This window comes from Rhinatrema bivittatum, chromosome 1, assembly GCF_901001135.1.
Source record: "Rhinatrema bivittatum chromosome 1, aRhiBiv1.1, whole genome shotgun sequence".
Classification (NCBI taxonomy): Eukaryota; Metazoa; Chordata; class Amphibia; order Gymnophiona; family Rhinatrematidae; genus Rhinatrema; species Rhinatrema bivittatum.
In genome coordinates this window covers 310,947,361-310,965,448 of record NC_042615.1, presented here as the reverse complement: position 1 = coordinate 310,965,448, position 18,088 = coordinate 310,947,361, and the positions used below count along the sequence as shown (strand labels likewise).

The following is an 18,088-nucleotide window of genomic DNA, read 5'->3' as shown; positions in this document are numbered from 1 at the left end:
GGTGACTTCTTGTGCTTCCTTACCTGTTTATATACGCCACGGTGGTTGTGCTGTCTGATAGAATTCGCACCACCCGATGGTGCACCATCGGGAGGAGTTGACGCAAGGCCAGACAAACCGCCCGGGTCTCCAAGCGACTGATGGACCATGTGGCCTGCCGGGGGGACCATCGTCCCTGCACTGCTCGGGACTGACAGGCCGCCCCCCACCCAGTTAGACTAGCATCCGTCGTAACAATGATCCAAGTCCACCCCCTGAAGGAGATGGTCCGGTATTAACTACTAACTGAGACTGGACCGTGCCGGCTCCGGCAAGGGCAATAGCATGTTGTAGTCCTCTGACTTGGGATCCCAGCGGGAAAGCAGTGCCCCCTGCAAAGGGCGCATATGAGCAAAGGCCCAAGGAACCATTTCCAGAGTAGAAGCCATATGCCCAAGTACCTGTAAATAATCCCAGGCCGTAGGCAATGGCAGTTCCAACAGGTTCCACACCTGAGCCATTAAATTGACCATTCGTTGTCATGGAAGAAACACTTTGCCCACCGAGGTATTGAAACGGGCTCCCAGAAACTCCAGGTGCTGAGTTGGGGTTAGATGGCTCTTTGAGAAGTTGATCACCCAACCTAGCGCCTGTAGCTGCTCCACCACTGGCTGAACTGCTAGCTTACACAGAGCTTCCGACTTGGCCCTTATGAGCCAATCGTCCAGATAGGGATGCACTAGTATCCCTTGGCGGCGAAGATAAGCCGCGACCACCACCAATACTTTGGTGAAAATTCTGGGGGCTGTTGCCAAACCAAACGGCAGGGCGCAAAACTGATAATGGTCCCCCAGAACCATGAACCTCAGAAATCTCTGATGGTGCTCCTGGATTCCAATGTGGAGATACGCCTTGGTTAGATCCAAAGAAGCCAAAAATTCTCACTTGTGGACGGCCGCAATTACAGACCTCAGCGTTTCCATGTGAAAACACGGAACGCTCAAAGCTCTGTTGACCTGTTTCAAGTCCAAGATCGGTCGGAACGTTCCTTCCTTCTTTGGAACCATGAAGTAAATGGAATACCGACCAGTCCGATGCTCGGCAGGCGGGACTGGGACCACTGCTCCCAGCGCCTGTAAACGGTCCAACGTCTGCGCAATAACTTGCTGCTTTGCCGGAGGACCGCAAGGGGACACAAGAAACAGATCTCAGAGCGGGCAAGCAAAATCCAAAACGTAACCGTGACTTATAACGTTGAGGACCCACTGGTCCGATGCTATCTTGACCCATTCCTCCTGAAACAGGGACAGGCGACCCCCGATTAAAGGAACAGAGGAATGGGCCGGCGCTGCTTCACTGTGCCGTCTTATTGGGGGTAAAGGCATACGATGCCCCCGAACGTTGAGGCCGTCTGCCACGAAAGGAGTGCGTCCAAGCCTGTGACCAAGACGCCTGTTGTCTCTGTGCGGAGGAAACACCCCTCCCCGCACGGAACAGTCGTTGACCACGAAAACGGCCTCTGAAATTCCCAAAAGTGCGAAACTGCTTGGGCTTGTCCTTGGGCAACTTGTAGACCTTATTGTCTCCCAAGTCCTTAATGAGCTGCTCCAACTCGTCTCCGAACAACCATTTCCCCTTAAAGGGGAAGGAACCTAATCGGGACTTGGAGGAAGCATCCGCAGACCAGTGTCGAAGCCATAGCAAGCGCCTTGCGGATACCGCCGAGGACATAGTGCGGGCGGAAGTCCGAAGGAGATCATATAAGGCGTCTGCAGTATATGCGACCGCAGATTCCATGCAGTTCGCCTGCTCCGCCCTCTTCAGGCGGTAGGTCCTGGGCCGTAAGCAATTGCTGTACCCAGCAAAGCGTAGCCCTCTGCATGAGGCTGCTACAGACCGCGGCCCGGACACCCAATGCAGAAACCTCAAAAATGTGCTTCAACAAAACCTCCAGCTTCCTATCCTGGAGATCCTTAAGCGCCGCTCCCCCCCCTTCACGGGAATAGTAGTATGTTTAATGACGTCCGTGACCGCAGAGTCCACTTTGGGTAGCTTGAGAAGATCTAATGACTCAGCCGGGAGGGGGTACAGCTTCTCCATAACCCTGCTAACCCTTAATGAGGCATCTGGAAAATCCCATTCCCTAGATACTATCTGAAATAATTTTGGATGAAATGGGAAGGTCTGAGGGGGGGGTCCCTTAATTTCCGCCAAAACAAAATCTCCCGGGGAAACATCTGTTTCCAGGGGAGGGCGGAATCTCAAGCTCTTTCAAGACCTGCAGGATTAAGGGATCCAGCTTGTCCTTACCAAACAAATGGAGGATCTGGGGGGTCATCCCCTGCAACTGGGACATTTCCCTCTAAATCACCCCCTACACCCTGAATCAAGAGGTCTGGGAACGGGACAGCTGGCTCTGCATCCCCCGGATTTACTGGCGGCCGGGGACAACGAACCCCTGCATTCCCAGCGCCTGCAGAGGACTTGGAGACCTTAGGGGGAGAGGGACCCGCATCCTCCCAGCCAGTCTCTGCCTCTAGGAAGGCTTGATGCATCAGCAGAAAAAACCACAAAGAAAATGGCACTTGCCTTTTTAAAGCTGTCTCCGTGGGTCTGGAGAGGAGGGGGGGTTTATGTGCCACGAAATCGCAATCTCTTTGTGGTCTGAGGGCCGGAGGAGAATCGGGAGGGAAATCCCCTCCGTGCGATGCTGCATCCTCGCTGCTCGGCATGGGCAAGATGGCCACGAAAGGGGGGACCCACGGGCAGCGCTCGGCCTCCGAGAGGGTCCCTCGCCCCCGGGAAGACAACGGGAGTAGAGACCCTCTCGAGAGAGCCGTGCCCCCGAGTCCCCGCAGGCCGTGCAGGCCAACGCACGCGACATAGCAGCCCGAAGCTGATAGAGCAGGGGGAAAAAAAAAAAAGCGCGCGAAACAGCAGAGCTGTGACTGAGGTAAAATAAAAACGCGCCGGGTGACCAGGCCACCCCCTCCGGAGTCCCGGGACCCTATCATGGCAGGCCGGGGCCAACGAAGCGATCAAACAGCCTGCCACCAACAGGACTTAACTGTATGCTTTTTTATTTTATCATTATTATTATTTTTTTTTTTATAAAAGTAAAATCTGATCCCTGCTTCTTTCCTGTGATAGTTGAGCCCCCTTCAGAGGTGAAACACCCCTGGAATATACATACAGGAGGGAGAGTGACCGGCCCACCGGTGAATACTCCCCCTGGTCCCAAGGGATCACTATCTCTGGGAAATAGGCCTTAGGGCACTGCCCTGCAAAAGAAATTGATCTAGTCAAAGGTCAGCAAAAAGACAAACCTGAATAACCAAACTAAAATTTAGAAAATATCAGGACCTCAGGTTATGCCTCTCAATCTGCTGGAGTCAGAGATATACTGGGGGATCGCAGGTGGCACACCAGTATATCTAGGGGGTGCTTTTCAGCTTTTCTCTGACTCCATCTGCTGGACGGGAAGCATAACCCAGCAGTCTGGACTGATCCTGGTACGTACAGGGAATATTGCTTTGCATATTGTACATGAATAAATTTACTATGGGAGTAGCTTTAAGAAGGCAGGCTTAATAAGAAGTGCCTGATGAATGAGTACAGTCTACTTAAAAAAAAATACATTACTATGCTCACCTTCCTGCTGTAGATGAGGCATGGTGTCCAGCTGGCCAACTCCACCCACAGCTGCCTCAGATAAAGTGCTGAGTACCAGCTGCTCAGAGGGAGTGAAGCTGATGTGGCTGCTGCTTCCCTCTGCAATCTTCCTGGCCTGCTTCCGCTTCACAAGTCTCCTCAGGTCCCTCCACTTGTGCATCAGTTCCCCAGTGCTTCGGTTGTGGTGGAACACGGAGTTGACAGCGTGCCTGATCCACTTCCAGATCTGCTCCTTCCTGTATGCACCCACCGTCCTAGACTGTGGACCATACAACAGACTCTGGTGCCGCATGACATGCTCAACAAGCATGTCCACCTCAGTGGCAAGAAGTTGGGCTTGTGAATCAGAGCTGCACGTGTCTGAGACATGGTAAAGCACTTTTGTGTTACTTCCAGTCTGAAACGCCGTCGGCATCCTAAACACGCATTTCATTACATGTTCCATAAAACTTTTCATCAGACACTCGAATGGGGTATATACACTCTTTAGAAGATTGAGCTTTACAAGTTAGAGCCAATTTTTGTCCCCGCCATTATTCGAGACGATTGGAAAATTCAGACTTATTGCGTGTCATCAAAAGCATACACACATGCCCACCCAACTTGAATGTCATTCAGATATCAGACTCTGTTTACCCCTTGAATGGATCTGTAAGCGAAAAAGTACTAAAAAGAATACCTCTTGCCCTGCCTTCTGAATAATCTTTCATAAGTGCTCAAGTGATGCATTGTAACAGATACATGCTACAAATCCCCCTGACAAAGCCGTCTTGGTGAAAGAGTGGCCTCTGTTAGGGTATCCTGATGCATACCTTGTATCAATATAGACAGTGTAATTACAATTTGTAATTGGATTCTTACAGTCAGTGGTATAGTCTTGATTTTACTGTATAAGTGTTTGTAGGAATGAAAGGTATGTATGTGATTTATGATTTTTAATGTATACATTTGCTGTGTAAACAATGTTCAGGTGAGATGGTCCTTAGTACTTACTAAAATTAAGTTTTAAAAAATTGATTGGTATTAGATATTGATACTGAAGTGAATAATATTTAAGAATATTTCATAGTGTTAGACTTAGGCCTGGATTTTCTAAGGTCACAGACCTTAGAGAATCCGGCGATAATTGGGGGGGGCGAAGCGGGGTATGGGCCTGCGAAAGCCAGCAGCGATCGCACATTCATGGTGCTATCGCTGCCGGCTTTTGCACCCAATAGCACCATCGTAAAAGGTGGTGCTATTGGGCGCGCTACTGGCAGCGAAAAGGGTTCTTACCTGTTATCTGAAAGAGTAAATAACTGATTCACATCTACCCGTTCTAGACCTCTCATGATCTTAAAGACCTCTATCATATCCCCCCTCAGCTGTCTCTTTTCCAAGCTGAAAAGTCCTAACCTCTTTGGTCTTTCCTCATAGGGGAGCTGTTCCATTCTGCTTATCATTTTGGTCGCCCTTCTCTGTACCATTAAATTTAATCTGCCATTTGGATGCCCAATCTTCCGTCTTGCAAGGTCCTCCTGTAATGTATCACAATCCGCTTGTGATTTAACTACTCTGAATAATTTTGAATCATCTGCAAAATTTGATAACCTCACTTATCGTATTCCTTTCCAGATCATGTACATATATATATTGAAAAGCACCAGTTCAAGTACAGATCCCTGAGGCACTCCACTGTTTACCCTTTTCCACTGAGAAAAGTGATCATTTAATCCTACTCTCTGTTTCCTGTCTTTTAACCAGTTTGTAATCCACGAAAGGACATCGCCTCCTATCCCATGACTTTTTTGTTTTCTTAGAAGCCTCTCATGAGGGACTTTGTCAAACGCCTTCTGAAAATCCAAATTCACTACATCTACCTGTTCACCTTTATCCACATGCTTATTAACCCCTTAAAAAAATGAAGCAGATTTGTTAGGCAAGACTTCTCTTGGGTAAATCCATGTTGTCTGTGTTCCATTAAACCATGTCTTTCTATATGCTCTACGATTTTGATCTTGAGAGTTACTCTGATTGCCCCTGGAGCCTTTTTTTAAATATTGGGGTTACATTGGACACCCTCCAGTCTTCAGGTACAATGGATGATTTTAACGATAGGTTATAAATTTTAACTAGTAGATCAGAAATTTCATTTTTGAGTTCCTTCAGTACCCTAGGATGCATACCATCCGGTTTAGGTGATTTGTCAATCTGGCCTCCTACATCTTCTAGGTTCACAGTGATTTTGTTCAGTTCGTATGACTCATCACCCCTGAAAACCATCTCTGGAACTGGTATCTCCCCAACATCCTCATTAGTAAACATAGAAGCAAAGAATTCATTTAGTCTTTCTGCAATGGCCTTATCTTCCCTAAGAGCCCCTTTAACTCCTCGGTCATCTAATGGTCCAACCGACTCCCTCACAGGTTTCTTGCTTCGGATATATTTAAAAAAGGATGGAGGAAGACAGGGCTGTCTTTAGAATTCCTGTCCCAAAGGCAGCATCTACCTTGGCATGCATACCCAGTCTATAATACTTCACAAAGGATTGTAGGAACGACCAGATGGCTGCCTTACAGATTCCCTCTGGGGAAGCTGAACTTGCCTCCACACATGATGATATTTGCGCTTTTATGGAGTGCGTACAGAGCGCATCTGGCACCTGCCTGCCAGAGAAAAGGTAGCCGAGGCTATTGTTGCCTTGATTTATCAAGCTATGGTAGCCTTAGAGGATGTTTCCCCTTTCCATGGTCCACCAAACAATACAAACAACTTATCCTTGTTAGTTTTAATTATTGGGTGGTCTTTGATGGGTCTTTTGTTTGAAATATTTTATTGGCCTTTAGAACATTTTTAAAATGTTTATAAGCATTTTTAATTATTAGATATTATTCTATTGTTCAACTGTTTTAAGATTGTTTTATACTGATTTTATTGATATTTTATGAAAAATAGTAATGTTTCTGATCCCTTGCTGCACTGCATACAGAGTCTGGCTTGTTATAATTTCTAGTTATACTTTATGGTCTCTTTATTCTGTATTTGATGAGGGTCTGTCTGCATTCTACATGTGTGATTGAGATGAGCTTTTCTGCTAGTGTGTAGTTTCTGTGTAGAGATCTACAGCAGCTTGGTTCGGTCTGTTTCCCTAATAGGAAGTGTATTGGTGTTTTAGGACCTGGTATAATATTTGCAGTGTTGCCTTTTTATAGGTAGAGTTGTTATTGCTTGAATGCTAGCAGTTAGCACTATTTTGCTATGGGAGGTTTACTATATTATAATTCAAATTCAGTTTCCTCATAGCATACTGAGGGCCAAGCCCACACCAAGTTTGCATTACAATATGCCTAAGTGGGGTTTTTTTCCATTAAAATTATTATAAATACAGAAATTTTAATTGTGTGTGGAAGGGGTGGAAGGTGGGCATGGCTGAGTAAGGTATAACCTAGGCTGTCTAATACCCTTGCACTGGTCTTGAAAACTCTTCACTGATCCTTTCCTGCAGGTAAACTGCAGAATGCCTCCATGTGAGAAAAAGAAATAACAAGTGTAGAACTGGATACTACAAAACCTTCCACAAAATGTTAATGCAGAGTTCATCAGCCGTTCCTTCCGTGCACGGAAGGGAAATGGAGCCATTCTTCCTGCTGCAGCTGTAGCCCTAATGTGGCATTTTGAAGGATGAAAGATATTATTATACTCTGATTCGGGCAGTCTGGATTTAACTGGTTAACAAATGCGTACGTTAACACACAAAAACATAAAGATATCCGAAGTGACCCTGCATGCTGCATCGCCCGGCAGCGTAATCCTAATTCTGCTACAATCACGTCACGAACCAACTGCATCTTCTGGAACTAAGTGCAGCTGGCAGATGCGTCCACGCCTTATCGTAACGGCAGAAGGAGAGCAAGTAATGAATCGAACCAGCAAGAACGGAGCTTTACAAATAACAGGGGGAGGGGTGTACGTACATCACAGCGAGGGCAGATGTAACTTCACTGACATCTTGCAATATTTCTGTCTTTTTTTTTTTACTTAAACCAGAAACTGCTAAACATTAATGTACCCGTCTAAAAAAGTACTTCTTACTTTCCCAGAGGTTTCCATGTTGCTCTTCTTTCCCACGTGACCTGTCACAAAACTTCAGCAGCAGAGGCGGCTCAGAGTCCCACAGCGATGACGACATACACCTGCCCCCCCCCCCCCCCCCCACTCCATGGCTTGCTCCTTCCAATTGGCTAGGGACGAGGGGAGTTAAAAATGAACACGCGGGTCAGCCCACCCGTTTAGATGGAAGGGGTGTTTGGGTAGAGCGACGGAATATAGTATGTGCTAACATTTCTGTTAAAAAAAAAATTGCTGCCGGGAGGAAGAAGAAACCATAATAAACGCTGTTAAAACGAGGTATAATGAGAGCCACGGAATGATTATAGTTCTCATTAAAACGTGCAGGAAGCTCTTATATCTATCTAGGACAGCAGAGGAACTGGGTGAACTTCAGTCCCCTCTAGAAAAGGGCAGAGGAAATGCACTGCCCCGGAGTCCGCCTTTAAAATAGGTCTATTTATTAACCCTTCAGTGGTGGGTTCTGCAGGGTAGCAGCTTCAAGTATTAAAAGCAAGCTCAGAGGGGAGGTAGCCTAACTGAGCCCTCTTGTTTCCACAGGTATTTCTTGCTACAGCTGCCACTCCCACGTAAGCAGGCAAAACGCCCTTATCTGCTTCTTCCCCTTCCCCCTCTCAGGTCCTGCTACTGCCATCCTCCAAGACTGCTCACCAGCTGGATTTCTTTTGCTCCACAGGCCCATATAGTAAAGTGCGATCAACTGAATGCACGATTTTGTGCATGCAAACATTACTGCAGATGCAGAAAGGAGTTTTATGTGCGTAAAATGTGCATGTACAACTATGCGGTCTGCGGGCGGTAGCAGCATGCCCACAAACTTTCTCACAATAGCACACTCACATGTTCACTCACACACATACATACATGCACTTTCTCACATACACACACACTTCCTCTCCCTCTATCATACACATGCACACTCACTTCTCTTTCTTTTCCACACACATACATGCACTCACACTCATGCACTCCCTTTTTCTCTCTCTCTCACTCACACACACACTTCTCTCTATAAGAACATAAGAAGATGCCATACTGGGTCAGACCAAGGGTCCATCAAGCCCAGCATACTGTTTCCAACAGTGGCCAATCCAGGCCATAAGAACCTGGCACGTACCCAAAAACTAAGTCTATTCCATGTACCATTGCTAATGGCAGTGGCTATTCTCTAAGTGAACTTAATAGCAGGTAATGGACTTCTCCTCCAAGAACCTATCCAATCCTTTTTTAAACACAGCTATACTAACTGCACTAACCACATCCTCTGGCAACAAATTCCAGAGTTTAATTGTGCGTTGAGTAAAAAAGAACTTTCTCCAATTAGTTTTAAATGTGCCCCATGCTAACTTCATGGAGTGCCCCCTAGTCTTTCTACTATCCGAAAGAGTAAATAACCGATTCACATCTACCCATTCTAGACCTCTCATGATTTTAAACACCTCTATCATATCCCCCCTCAGTCTTCTCTTCTCCAAGCTGAAAAGTCCTAACCTCTTTAGTCTTTCCTCATAGGGGAGTTGTTCCATTCCCCTTATCATTTTGGTAGCCCTTCTCTGTACCTTCTCCATCGCAATTATATCTTTTTTGAGATGCGGGGACCAGAATTGTACACAGTATTCAAGGTGCGGTCTCACCATGGAGCGATACAGAGGCATTATGACATTTTCTGTTTTATTCACCATTCCCTTTCTAATAATTCCCAACATTCTGTTTGCTTTTTTGACTGCCGCAGCACAATGTACCGACGATTTCAATGTGTTATCCACTATGACACCTAGATCTCTTTCTTGGGTTGTAGCACCTAATATGGAACCCAACATTGTGTAATTATAGCATGGGTTATTTTTCCCTATATGCATCACCTTGCACTTATCCACATTAAATTTCATCTGCCATTTGGATGCCCAATTTTCCAGTCTCACAAGGTCTTCCTGCAATTTATCACAACCTGCTTGTGATTTAACTACTCTGAACAATTGTGTGTCATCTGCAAATCTGATTATCTCACTCATCGTATTTCTTTCCAGATCATTTATAAATATATTGAAAAGTAAGGGTCCCAATACAGATCCCTGAGGCACTCCACTGTCCACTCCCTTCCACTGAGAAAATTGCTATCATATGCATACATGCACTCTCACACACACACATGCACATTCACTTCTCTTCTTCTTCCACATACATACACACACATGCACGCACTCCTCTCCTTCTTCCACACACAGTCCTCACCCCAAATCTACCAATGACAGCAGACTCCTCTTCCAGGGTGGACAGATCTCCTTCAAGCAACTTCCCTTGCATAGGCCCAATATAGCTCCTCCTTGCAGCTGCATTGGCAATAGATATCTTTCTTTTTCGGGGTGGGGGGAGGGAAGTGCTCCTTGTTCTGCATGGGTTCACTCGCAACTCATCTTCATTCTAGCGTGGAGCCCATTCTCTTCCTCCTCCTCCCGCACATGGCTCAAAGGGTCTCTTCCTTCCAGCATGGGGCCCACACTCCTCCTCCTGGGTTGTGCAGCCCCAATCTCCCTTCAGCGCACGCCTGGTGACTTTTTTTTTTCCAGGGTCTGCTTCTGCAGCAGGACCCAGAGTTTTCTGATGTTGGCCTGGAGACCCGGCAATTCCTTTAGAATTCTGGAGTCTCCAGGCCAAATCCAGAGAATTCTCAGGTATGCCCATACAAATGAGGGCATTAAGCATTAGTCCCCGACGCAGAGAGGTGCACTTGGCCTAACGCAGGTTTTCTTAGCACAGGAAACTTTGCTGCTGGTCAGACATTGAGTTAGGTTTCCAGCACTGCTGTAGGAAAGTTCCTGTCCTGTCTGTATTGTCGTCCCCTTCCCCCACAGCAAAGAAGCTGCATCTTTTTAAATTCAGTTTTGCCTCAGGTCATATTGCCTCTCATATATACCAGTATTTAATAAAGCCAAATTTCCTCAGTATAGGTCTGGAAAAGGCTTGGGCCCATGAATTATCATTACCCGATGATTTCTCATGGGAGTCTTATTGGAAAATTACATATAACCCAATCATTATTTTTTCTAGCATATTGTGCTTTCTGGACCCTGCACAAAGCAGCCTTTCAAGTTCTCATTGCTGGTTGTATGGAGTAACTAAGGCCTCATTTTCCCATCTTCGTTTGTATTGTGCCGTTACATGTTCTTTTTGGCAAAGATATGGGATCGAATCCTGGATGTCAAACATTAGTAGCCCTATAACTTATAGCCTTAATTGTAATGAAATCACTCGCAATTCAACCTGAACTTCCATACCCGAAGGTGAAACTGCTAGATTTTTTTTTTTCTATCAATTGCCATACAGTTGATTCTGGCTAATTGGAAAAAAAACAGCAACTATTTTGAATGTTCATTTTTGGTGGAATAGTATTTGTACTATAAATTTGAAAAAGTGGCAGCAGTCTGCTATTGGGTTGCAATGTGGAGATCAGTGGATCATTCTTTTCTTTCTCATAATGTATATTAATGGGCTTGCTCCTATGTGTTTATTTATTTGCATTACGTATAGTTCTTTCTTGTACTGTTTGTTTCAATACATTGTTTTTATATACTGATGTTCGATTTACATATCACATCAGTTTACAAATAATTTATGGCAAGTACAGTAGATGATTAGAGAATTGTTATTGGAAGTTATAGTAGCAACATGGGTAAAAAAGACAGTGCCAAAAAGATAGCATAAATAATCTACTTTATAAATGGGCTCTGACCAACGGCCCGCAAATGCTCAATACAGAGCAACTTTACCACGCATGCGCGGGTGAGAGAGCATGTCGGTCAGAGCGGAGCGGCGCCAGGAGGAAATGGAGCCGTGTGAGGGCTGCGGTGAGGCGCGCACGAGAGAGAGAGAGACCCGCGGTTCTGACGGACAGCAAGAGAGTACATTGGTCAGAGCGGAGTAGCGCTGGGTGGAAATGGAGCCGTGTGAGGGCTTCGGTGAGGTGCGCACATGAGAGAGAGAGAAGAAGAATTCTCTCCGATTAGTCTTAAATGTGCTACTTGCTAACTTCATGGAATGCCCCCTAGTCCTTCTGTTATCTGAAAGTGTATATAATTGATTCACATCTACTCATTCAAGACCTCTCATGATCTTAAAGACCTCTATCATATCCCCCCTCAGCCATCTCTTCTCCAGGCTGAACAGCCCTAACTTCTTTAGCCTTTCCTCATAGGGGAGCTGTTCCATCCCCTTTATCATTTTGGTTGCCCTTCTCTGTTGCCAATAAGCAAGGTTCACATTTAGGTAGTACACTCTGTACCATTTTAGCCATATTAGGCCACCAATATCATACCTTTAGTTGTGATAGTGTGGAATTCTTACCGGCATGTAGGTGACCTAAATAGAAATGTGCTGTTTTAACCAATCCCAACTGTGCTTTTACAGGAGGTATAATTTGTAGGGATGTGAATCATTTTTTGACGATTTAAAATATCGTCTGATATATTTTAAATCGTCAAAAATCGTTAGAGCCGCGATACAATAACAATTCCCCCGATTTATCGTCAAAAAATCGTAAATTGGGGGAAGGGGGAGGGGAAAGGGGAGGGCGGGAAAACCGGCACACTAAAAAAACCCTAAAACCCACCCCGACCCTTTAAAATAAATCCCCCACCCTCCCGAAACCCCCCAAAATGCCTTAAATTACCTGGGGTCCAGAGGAAGGGTCCCGCTGTGATCTTCCACTCTCAGACCTACGGTGCTTGTAGAAATGGCGCCAGCGCTACCTTTGGTTTTTCCGTATGGAAAAATGATTCGCGGCAGGAGATCGCTCCCGGACCCCCGCTGGACCCCCAGGGACTTTTGGCCAGCTTGGGGGGGCCTCCTGACCCCCACAAGACTTGCCAAAAGTCCAGCGGGGGTCCGGAACGACCTCCTGCAGTCGAATCGTGTTGTCTACGGCCGGCGCCATTTTGCGCAAAATGGCGGCGCAAAATGGCGCCGGCCGTAGACAACACGATTCGACTGCAGGAGGTCGTTCCGGACCCCCGCTGGACTTTTGGCAAGTCTTGTGGGGGTCAGGAGGCCCCCCCAAGCTGGCCAAAAGTCCCTGGGGGTCCAGCGGGGGTCCGGGAGCGATCTCCTGCCGCGAATCGTTTTTCCGTACGGAAAAACCAAAGGTAGCGCCGGCGCCATTTCTACAAGCACCGGAGGTCCGAGAGTGGAAGATCACAGCGGGACCCTTCCTCTGGACCCCAGGTAATTTAAGGCATTTTGGGGGGGGTTCGGGAGGGTGGGGGATTTATTTTAAAGGGTCGGGGTGGGTTTTAGGGATGTTTTAGTGTGCCGGTTTTCGATTTTCACGATTTTCACGATATTTTAAAAACCCAAACGGCGACGATCCGATTCCCTCCCCCTCCCAGCCGAAATCGATCGTTAAGACGATCGATCACACGATTCACATCTCTAATAATTTGTAAACACTCAGGCTTTAAAACATGACACACCATTTTTTATCTCATAGGTTAGTCTTTAGGATAAGGGAAGGAATGGGGGGGGGAACCCTGGACTGAGACAGTTTGTTGTGCTGGGAAAAGCCTGCAGGCTATTACAGGGAGAGAACTGCTTTACATCCTATAACTTGTTTGAAAAAAAACCAACCTTTCAATTCTTTTTGGAACATTAGGACTGTGCATCGCATGTTTTGTGCAGAGAAGGCCTACAGCCAGGGCCGGTGGAAGCACTAGGCGAACTAGGCCTGGGCCTAGGGCGCCAAGCCACTGATGGCCGACATGAAGGCTCATGCGGCCGCCGGTGGATCTCATCCCACTGGCGGCTGAGCAGTGAACTACTGTTGTGCTGTGTGCCGGATACACATAGTAGGAAGATCGGCAGGGCCATGGTGGAGCTCACATCACCACGGCCTGAAGAAAAGGTCACATCTAAACCTGCAGGTGCTCCTCCTCCTTCCTGCCTGCGCGGCCCCAGAAGAAAAATATTGCCGAAGCCACACGAGCAGGAAAGAGAAGGAGCATCAGCCGCATGCAGAAGAGGAGCAGTGCTTACGGGCCGCTGCGAATCCCAAGTTGCAGCGGCCTGAGAAGAGGAGGAGGCCTGGTAGCAGGGCCGCCACCGCGGATCCCACACTGCGGGCGGCCTGAGAAGATCAGGGCCGCTGCAGAGCCCATCCTGCGGCGACCTAGAGGAGGCCCAGAGGTGAGAGAAAGGCTGAGGACCTGTAGAGTGTGTATGTGTGTGTGTATGAGATGAGTTGAGAGATTATGTGTGAGAGTGAGTTGAGAGACTGTGTGTGGGAGTGAGGAACTGAATGTTTGCAGAGACAGCATGTGAGAGCCTCTGTGTGTGTGAGAGAGACAGCATGTGACAGTGAGAGCCTGTGCTTGAGCAAGACAGCATGTGGGAAGGAGAGAGAGCCTATGTGTGTGAGAGTCAGACAGCATGTGCCAGTGAGAGACTGTGTGTATAAATGATTGTATGAGAGAGAGCATGTGAGAGTCTGTGTGTGTGTGTGTGTGTGAGAGAGAGAGAGAAAGCATATGAGAATGAGAACCTGACTGTGTGTTTGAGGGAAGAAGACAGATGGAGAGAAAAGAAATAGAAAAAAAGACAATATAAAAGGAATTGGCAAAAAAATAAGAAAGGGAAGATGGGAAAAAAAAGCCTGTGACCAACCGATTAGAAAACTAAGATCAGACAGCAAATGTTAAAAAAAAATACTTTTTACTGATTGGCACATGTAATCTTTGGTAATGTGCAAGAGTAGCACTTTCTCTATGCAGATCTCACAAAGTACGAGATAAGCATGGAGGAAGTGGAAGCCCACGGGGCCTGCACAGAGGAGGCAACAGAATGGGCTTCAGTGCCAATAGCAGCAATCAGCGCCTCCCCAATAGCCTCTCGGCAGCAGTGACATTGGCAGCAGAGGAATGAGAGAGGCTCTGAGGTTGCTGGCAAAAGAAAGGGGGGGGGGGGGGTCTGCCTTTAGTGTGTGCCTGCCTGAGGGTGTGTCTGTGTATGAGAATGTATGGGTGTCTTCCTGGGGTTTGTATATGTGAGAATAGGTGCCGGCCTGTGTGTGGTGTATGTGTGTGTGAGAATGACTTGATGCCTGCCTGGGGGTCTGTGTGTGAGAATGAATATTTGCATGCCTGGGGGATGGGGAGGGAGTGGTGTGAAAATGAATGGGAGCCTGCCTGGGGGTCAGTGTGTGTGTGAAAATGACTGGGAGCTTGCCTGTGTGTGTGTTTGTGTGTATGTAAGGGAGCCAGTGAGAGTGAGAGCATGAGTGTATATGAGAAAATCCAGGGGAGTAAGAGTTTGTGTGGGGGGTGTGTGTGGAGGGGGAGAGAGTGTCTTACAGCCTGAGAGTGTGTCAGTGTCTGTGAGAGCGAGAGGTGTTAGTTGGGTATAAGAGCATGAATATGTATGTATGCGACAGTATATGTGTGAGAGAGAATGGACATGTGAGTCTGTGTGAGAGAGGATAACCTCCTAATCCTGGACAATATCAGGGTGACTGGAAATCAAGAGCTCCCATGTATGGACAGCAGGGGCTTTTTAAAATCCTTATTAGTTTTAATTATTGGGTGTTATTTGATATATGTGCTGTTTTGAAATATTTTCTTGGTGTTTGGGAAATTGTAAAAAATGTATATGATTTTAATAAATAGAAATTCTATTTATCAGTAGTTTTAAAATATTCTTTTATTAGTATGGTTTTACTATTATAACTGATGCTTTATGTTTCTTGATTTTATTGTTTTATGAGGAAAGGTGGTTCTGTTTTTCCATTGTTAATACACAGAATCTGGCTTCTTGGGGTTTCCATTTCAGTTTTTCCTAATTTGTGCTCCTTTATTTTGTATTCTGTATTTGGTGAGGTTCTGTCTCTGCACTGTGTGTGTGACCATGATGAGAAATTCTGCTAGCATAGGGATCTATAGCAATCTGGTTTGTTTTGTTTCCTCAGTAGGTGGTGTATTGGTATTCTAGGACCCAATGTAATATTTACTCTTGCTTATTCACAGGCAGGGTTTTTGTTTTTTGAGTCCTTGGTGTTATTACTGTTATGTTATGATGGGATTGCAGTATAGATTTTGAGTGTCTTTTTTATGGGGTTTTGTGTTAGTTCACAATGTGCCTGGCTGTGGAAGGTGTTTGTGCTGCTGTTACTGTGAGTTGACACCAGAATTTGAAAATATCTTTTAGTATGATGAGCTGTAAGGGAAACATCCAAGCTCCATTGTTTGGGGGAATTTCAGTGGATGCACAAAGTTACAGAACTGGAGGTGCAGGATTTGTATTGACATTCTGTCCCTTCCTATATATTCCAGACTTCACTCTCATAATCCATATAGAATTAGTTGAATGAGGCTATCAAATAATTTTATAGTAGTTTTACTAGAAATATGAAACTGGCCAGCTTTTTAAAATTACGCAGAAGACCCTTTGGACTTTTTTTATTAACACTTTTTTAATAACCAGTTATAAAGCAGGATCCATGCTATAGAGGTGGGTGTGATGAAGAAATGTCATTTTGGCTCTGCCCCCCCCCCCCAAAAAAAAATTCTTCTGATGCCACTGATTTTCTGTGACCTTAAGCATTAGTACAAGAAGGATTACGGGGGATGCTGGAGAGGCACACACATGCATTGGCCCCGGGCGCCGGAGACCCTAAGTGTGCCACTGGGTGTGAGCCATACGGGGCCGCAAGTGGTGGCAAAGAGGAGTGGAGATTTGGTGGGCCGCAAGCAGTGCCCAACCTGCTCGCGACCCAGAAAACCACACAGTCAGCGGGCGTGATCGAGAATGAGATAGGAGTCAGGACTGAGACCGGGGGGGTGGCAGCATAATTTGGGGGGGGCGCAAGGGAGAAGACTCACCTAGGGCGCCTAATCCCCTTGCACCGGCCCTGCCTATAGCTTGATTAAAAAAAGAAAAACTTTTTTTTTTTTTTGGAAACCCCTGGACTGGCATTGTAGGTTTATTTCTGTCCTAGCTGAATTCTGTGACTTCTTTACTGAACTCATCAACTCTCACAGCTGTACCTGGGGAAAAGGCTTAGATACATAGTGTTACAGATAGAGGACTAAACAAGCCTATATTGCTCCGTGTTGTTCACAAGTTCAACTTGTTTTCTTGGACTTATTGGAGCCTACTACAACCTGAGGGGGGAAGATTTTGATATTTCCAGGACCTCCACCAGAAGATTACAACAACAGTTATTTGCTTTAGGATTCAACTGAAGTGGGAGAGATTATCCCACCAAAATGGGAAATTCCTAACATCGAGGGGACCTAAATTTTCATTCTGGACCTCTAAAGGGGAATTACAGTGAAAGACTAGTCCTGTGGAAATCATAAATCAGTAAAACAGTGTGTTACCCTCCAAAATACCTGGTTACAAAACTGACTGCCCAATATGCAGATAAACGTATGTGCGCTTGTCCTGTATCCTGTGTTTGGTTTGTCCCTAAAAGTCCAGGGAAACTTGTCACCCTAAAAGTAGTGTGTAACTGAACCTGACTTTGCAGGCCTAAGCAACAGAAGGTGGATGGACTCTGCAGTTTTAATATGAATGCCTGTGGGAACTGTGCAGAGGAGAAGTAAGTCTTATTCTCATATTGAGCAATTTGTCATCATCTTATAATTTTCCTGGTACTGCTGGACCCAAACTTGCTGAGTTTCTGGCCTTGAAAAACTTTGTATCTAGTCAAACAACCCAGCATTGTTCACCAGATGTCTTCTGACTCGTGCCATCCTCTCCTTGAGAATATGCAACTATATGTAACCTCTGGGGGAGGATAGATCCCAAATGCTGGACCTAAAGGCACACAATCAAAGATTTGGCCCTATTTGCAACAATTTTCCAAGATAGATCCTACCTGTGAGTGGTCCAGGACTCCCTCTGGGGGGAAGCATCACGTCAAGACCCTTTTGCATGCATCCCAGGTTTACAGCCCATTAGGTCCCTTGGCATACAGCATGGATAATCTCTGCAATCTCTTATAGCAGTGGTTCTCAACAGGTGTGTCGGGACACACTAGTGTATCACGAAGTCACGGAAGGTATGTCATTGTCCCAGCAGAAGGCTGCTCTTTCCTCATTAGTCTGGACAGGAGTTGACTGATTTCTCCTTGTATGAGAGGAAGCTACTCTTGCTTCCTTCTCCTCTTCCTGGCCCAGTGGGAGGTTATTCCCGTCTTTCACCCAGATAAGAACAAGATATCACCAGTAGGGATGTGAATCGTGTCCTCGATCGTCTTAACGATCGATTTCGGCTGGGAGGGGGAGGGAATCGTATTGTTGCCGTTTGGGGGGGTAAAATATCGTGAAAAATCGTGAAAAATCGA

General features: G+C 46.2%; 1 protein-coding gene across 1 annotated transcript in view; it reads right to left on the bottom strand.

Moving 5' to 3' along the window:
* LOC115089262 (alcohol dehydrogenase 1A-like) overlaps positions 1-8,112 on the bottom strand; it is a 50,282-nt gene extending 42,170 nt beyond the window's left edge. Inside the window, exon 1 of the mRNA XM_029597391.1 lies at positions 7,723-8,112. Coding sequence (XP_029453251.1) covers positions 7,723-7,740 — 18 coding nt within the window. The 5' untranslated portion in view covers positions 7,741-8,112. The remainder of the gene's footprint in view (positions 1-7,722) is intronic.
* Positions 8,113-18,088: the final 9,976 nt, after the last annotated feature.